The sequence below is a fragment of the Carya illinoinensis genome, chromosome 11, assembly GCF_018687715.1.
Source record: "Carya illinoinensis cultivar Pawnee chromosome 11, C.illinoinensisPawnee_v1, whole genome shotgun sequence".
Lineage (NCBI taxonomy): Eukaryota > Viridiplantae > Streptophyta > Magnoliopsida > Fagales > Juglandaceae > Carya > Carya illinoinensis.
The window spans coordinates 4,729,974-4,734,585 of NC_056762.1; the positions used below are offsets into that span (position 1 = coordinate 4,729,974).

General features: G+C 38.2%; 1 protein-coding gene across 1 annotated transcript; it reads left to right on the forward strand.

The window, feature by feature from the left end:
• Nucleotides 1-220: 220 nt before the first annotated feature.
• LOC122280423 (polygalacturonase 1 beta-like protein 3) lies at nucleotides 221-2,993 on the forward strand. The gene is made up of 3 exons (XM_043091317.1): nucleotides 221-597; nucleotides 721-899; nucleotides 1,009-2,993. The coding sequence occupies exons 2-3, from the start codon at nucleotides 819-821 to the stop codon at nucleotides 2,866-2,868; spliced, it is 1,941 nt and encodes a 646-aa protein (XP_042947251.1). The 5' UTR covers nucleotides 221-597; nucleotides 721-818; the 3' UTR covers nucleotides 2,869-2,993.
• The last annotated feature ends 1,619 nt before the right edge of the window (nucleotides 2,994-4,612 follow it).

Consider the following 4,612-nt stretch of genomic DNA (forward strand, 5'->3'; position numbering starts at 1 on the left):
CTTGCTGGTTTAACAAGCAAGCATTAAGTTTCTTGCCAGAGCCGGTGGGATCCTTCCTTGATAGCCGAGACTTTTAACCGTACACTGCACTCTGCTCTAGTACTCCATGTGGGTGGGGCACTTGAGTCAAAAGGGAAGCATTTCTGACTTTGGGATTATTATAAATCGAAGCTCTAGATATTATCAAAACACCATGAATTCCCCCACATTATTTTGGACTTCTACAACGGTCTTACTCTTTTGGGTATTCGTGTCCAGCCCTTTAAAACATGCGGTTCTAAATGTACAAAAACTCACTTCTGAGATGATGCCCTGGTTCACTGCAAAACAACTGCTGTCTTCCCACTGGCCACTACCTAATCTATGCTATTAGTTTCCCGGTTTTCCTATTTCAATGCTTAAAGATTGCTATCTTATCATTTTGGCCATGATTATTGTATTAATATCTTTACTAGTACACAGAGAGAATCCTTTATACTTGTTCTATATAATATTGCACCATATCTTAGTTCTTTACAAGAATGCCTGTCCCATCTGCAAATTAAGCATAATATATTAATATTTGAAATCTCTACCTGAAGGCAGACTTGAACGAAAGTATGATATCTTGGCTTTTTCTTTCTTGCTTTTATGTTAACTCATACTGTCCAAAGTTTACAAACATTAATATATCCTGGCATTTGGGGAAAAAGAATTAACAACTCCTGCTTACTTTCTTAGGCTAAACAATTCCCAAAAGCAAAAGAAAACAAAGATTAAAAGACAGGCGGCCATCTCTATTTATGCTCTGAGTAGACCAAGTACTCTCTTATCTGTGCATGTCTCTCCCAATGGACAGACAAATCGATAGGACGAATTTCCTCTTGCTCCTGTTGGTGTTATTGGTCTCATCTTTCAATGTAAGTGTACCTTTCTGATCTCTTCTTGTTTTGGCTTAACATCACACAAATCTCTTTTAGTTTATAACACTCTCTTCTACCTTCTTGGGCTTTTTTGTTATATTTGCAGGTTTTTCAAGCCAAGATCTCGGAAACTAGTACTGAAATCATACCAAGCTTTTCAGAAGTACTCCAAGCTAACCCATTCACGCCCAGAGCCTCCCTGATCCGCTACTGGAGCAAGCGCATCTCCAACAAACTCCCAAAACCACTCTTCCTTCTGTCTAAAGCCTCCCCTCTCAATGCCATCAACTCCGCCATTCTCACCAAACTCGCCACTCAAAACTCCCTCTCTTCACACCTCGAATCCTTCTGCTCCTTAGCCAACTTGTACTGTTCCTTCGACTCCTCGAGCACAGTGCTGGGCAATAAGCATGACAAAGACGCAAACTTCGCCGTCTACTCCAACAAAGGCTTCGCCAACTACGGCTCTTCCCGTCGAGGTGGCGTCGACTCTTTCAAGAACTACTCCGACGGGCTGAACAACCCCGGCGACTCGTTCAAGAAGTACAGCGGAGCCTCTACCTCTCACAGCGAAGCATTCACCAACTACGCAAACAACGCAAACGTTGCTGACTCCAACTTCACCAGCTACGGCTCAGGAGCCAACGGCGGCTCCGGGGAGTTTAAGAACTACGACAAACTCGTCAACGTTCCGAATCTCCGATTCACAAACTATGACTCCGACGCTAACAACCACATACTTTCTTTCTCAAGCTATAGCGACGATACCAACTCGGGTTCCGAAGCATTTACAGCCTACGGAAAGAATGCAAACAGTGGCCCTAGCGAGTTCAACAGCTACGGCGACAACTCCAACATAATTGCTTCTGGTTTCACTGGCTATGGCGAATTGGGTAATGGTGCAAATGACTCGTTCAGAGCGTACGGTCAGTCAGGGAATAACCCACGCAACAATTTCAAGAGCTATGGCATGGGAGGAAACTCTGGGATAGATAGCTTCTCAAGATACAGAAATGGAGCAAATGTGGGCGACGATTCTTTTCAATCTTATGCCAGGAATTCCAACTCCGGCAAAGTGAGATTTGCGAGCTATGGAAGATCGTTCAATCACGGAAACGACACGTTCAAAGAGTACGGTAAAGGGTCTACAGGTCTGACCAATGTGGAGTTCAAATCTTACAGCATGGATCGGACATTCAAAGATTATACCGTTAAGGGTGTCACCTTCTCTGAGTACAACAATTTCAGCACAGTATCAGAGGGTTCTTTACGGGAGGGTGGCAGTCATGTAAATAAATGGGTAGAACCGGGCAAGTTTTTCCGGGAATCTGACTTGAAGGAGGGGAATGCCATGGTGATGCCCGACATTAGGGACCGAATGCCCAGAAGATCCTTTTTACCCCCAGGTATATTGTCAAAATTACCCTTCTCTACCTCACGCTTGTCCGAGCTCAAGGAAATCTTCCACGCACGAGAGGATTCGACTATGGAGAGCGTGCTAACCAACGCGCTGGAGGAGTGCGAGAAGGCTCCTAGCCGGGGCGAGACCAAGCGGTGTGTGGGCTCGGCGGAGGAAATGGTAGACTTTGCCGTCTCGGTCTTGGGCCACGACGTGACGGTGAGAACCACAAAAAATGTGAGTGGGTCAAAGCAAAAGGTGATGATTGGGAAGGTCAAAGGGATCAACGGTGGAGAAGTGACCAAATCAGTCTCATGCCACCAAAGCTTGTACCCATACCTATTGTATTATTGTCACTCTGTACCCAAAGTTAGGGTGTATGAGGCTGATATTCTTGACGTGGAGAGCAAGACCAAGATCAACCAAGGCATTGCCATATGTCATATTGACACGTCAGCTTGGGGGTCAGAACACGGTGCCTTCGTGGCACTAGGTTCCATCCCGGGGAAGATTGAAGTTTGCCATTGGATCTTCGAAAACGACATGACGTGGACCATTGCTGATTAAGGATCACCAATTGCTTAGCTAATTTCATATTTTATTATATAAAATTTATCATAGCGTTGAGATATCACATTAGAGTTTTGGTGTGATCTGGGACTTGCTATAAAAAAATTATTTATTTACGATCAGTTAATTTTAGTGAAATGATTATTTTTAATTAAATTTATTTGTAAATAATTTTTTTAATTATAATAAATTAATCATAAAAATTTATTTTTCTTGTAGTACTTTGAGGACCAATAACATATTTAAAAAAATAAAAAAAGATTTTGTTCATTTTTAGGCTCTTTTTCACTCAATAATTTAGTGTATTAATTTAGGCAAGATTTGAGGAGTGAGATGAGATAAAAATTTTATTAATAATAGTAAGATAGTTTGTTAATAGTAGTGAGATTGTTTGAGTTGAATATTTTTGAGTGCTTTTTAAAAAATGAGAGAAAAAATTGAATAAAAAATATTATAAAGTTAAATTATTGTAAGAATATAGTTTTATAATATTATTTTTATTTAGAGATTTTATAAGGTTGGAATTTTTTTTTTTATTTAAAAGTTTAAAAAAGTTGTAATGATTAGTTTGAAAAAATTGTAATAATTAGTTTAAAAATTTTGTATTTAAATTAAGTTTGGGTATAAGATAAGATGCAATGAAATGAGATTAGATAAAAATTTTGTGTCTTATATGAAGCCCGGCCCACACTTGCTCTTACTCTCTCAATGGAAAAATTACCATTCTTAGAGTGACAGAAATTAGAAGCGAAGCATGTCTAAAGCCAAAATATTGATTTGTACAAGTTTTAAATTGACAATTCTCACACAATTCTTTTATTAAAAAAAAATGAATTTTACTATGAAAAAGTGTAATAAAAAAAAAAAAAAAACGTATTTTTTTTACTGGGTAAGGTAAAAGGCAGAAAGTTAAGGTAGTGGTCTGATTTGGTCTAAAGAGAGACAAACTAGATAAATAAAGAAAGCAACCAATGGCTTTCATAAGACTTGGCAAAAAAGCAAAGTTTTTGACCAAAAGAACATCACCTTATAAAAAAAATGATTGACACTTAAAACCTAATAATCATTTAATCTTAGTGAAAACTTCTTTTCCCATTTGACTCTTCCATTTATCTTCTCTCTCTCTCTCTCTCTAGCCCTATTAACCTTTTATTATTTTTATTTATTCATATCTTATAATGAAAAAATATAACATTTCTCTCATGTTATGAACCGAGTTGTATAGGGGTCATGATCACATTACAAAGTTGTATTGCTATGAACTTTATACTTATTTTATTTATTAGTATTAATAAATAATAAATAATATATTAATATTTAGATGAACTTACTTTAATATTTATATACAATATTATAATTTATTTTGTTTATGAAAAGAAAGGTCACACCAAAACCAAACTTGTATGGTACAATTGTCTAAGTCATCGAAAGTGGTAAAAGAACGAAGGATAAAAGTGTGCCGTACAGTCAAAAAGAAAAATGAGAGACTACAGCACGCACACTTGCAGCTTTGAGTGCAGCTAAAGCATTAATCCTGCATCAAAGTGCAGGCGATTGTAGTGCTAGAACTTGATGGCTGATGATGGCTGTCCATGGAGTGTCTATTCTCTATGGATAAAGAGATGGTTGTTACGTTTTTCTTAGCACTTGAATAGACGAGAATGTCCTACAGAGCGTAGTCTTGCCACTGCAGCGTTTTGGTTGCCCCCCCATTTTATTTTTTTGGATTATGCCCTTTTGC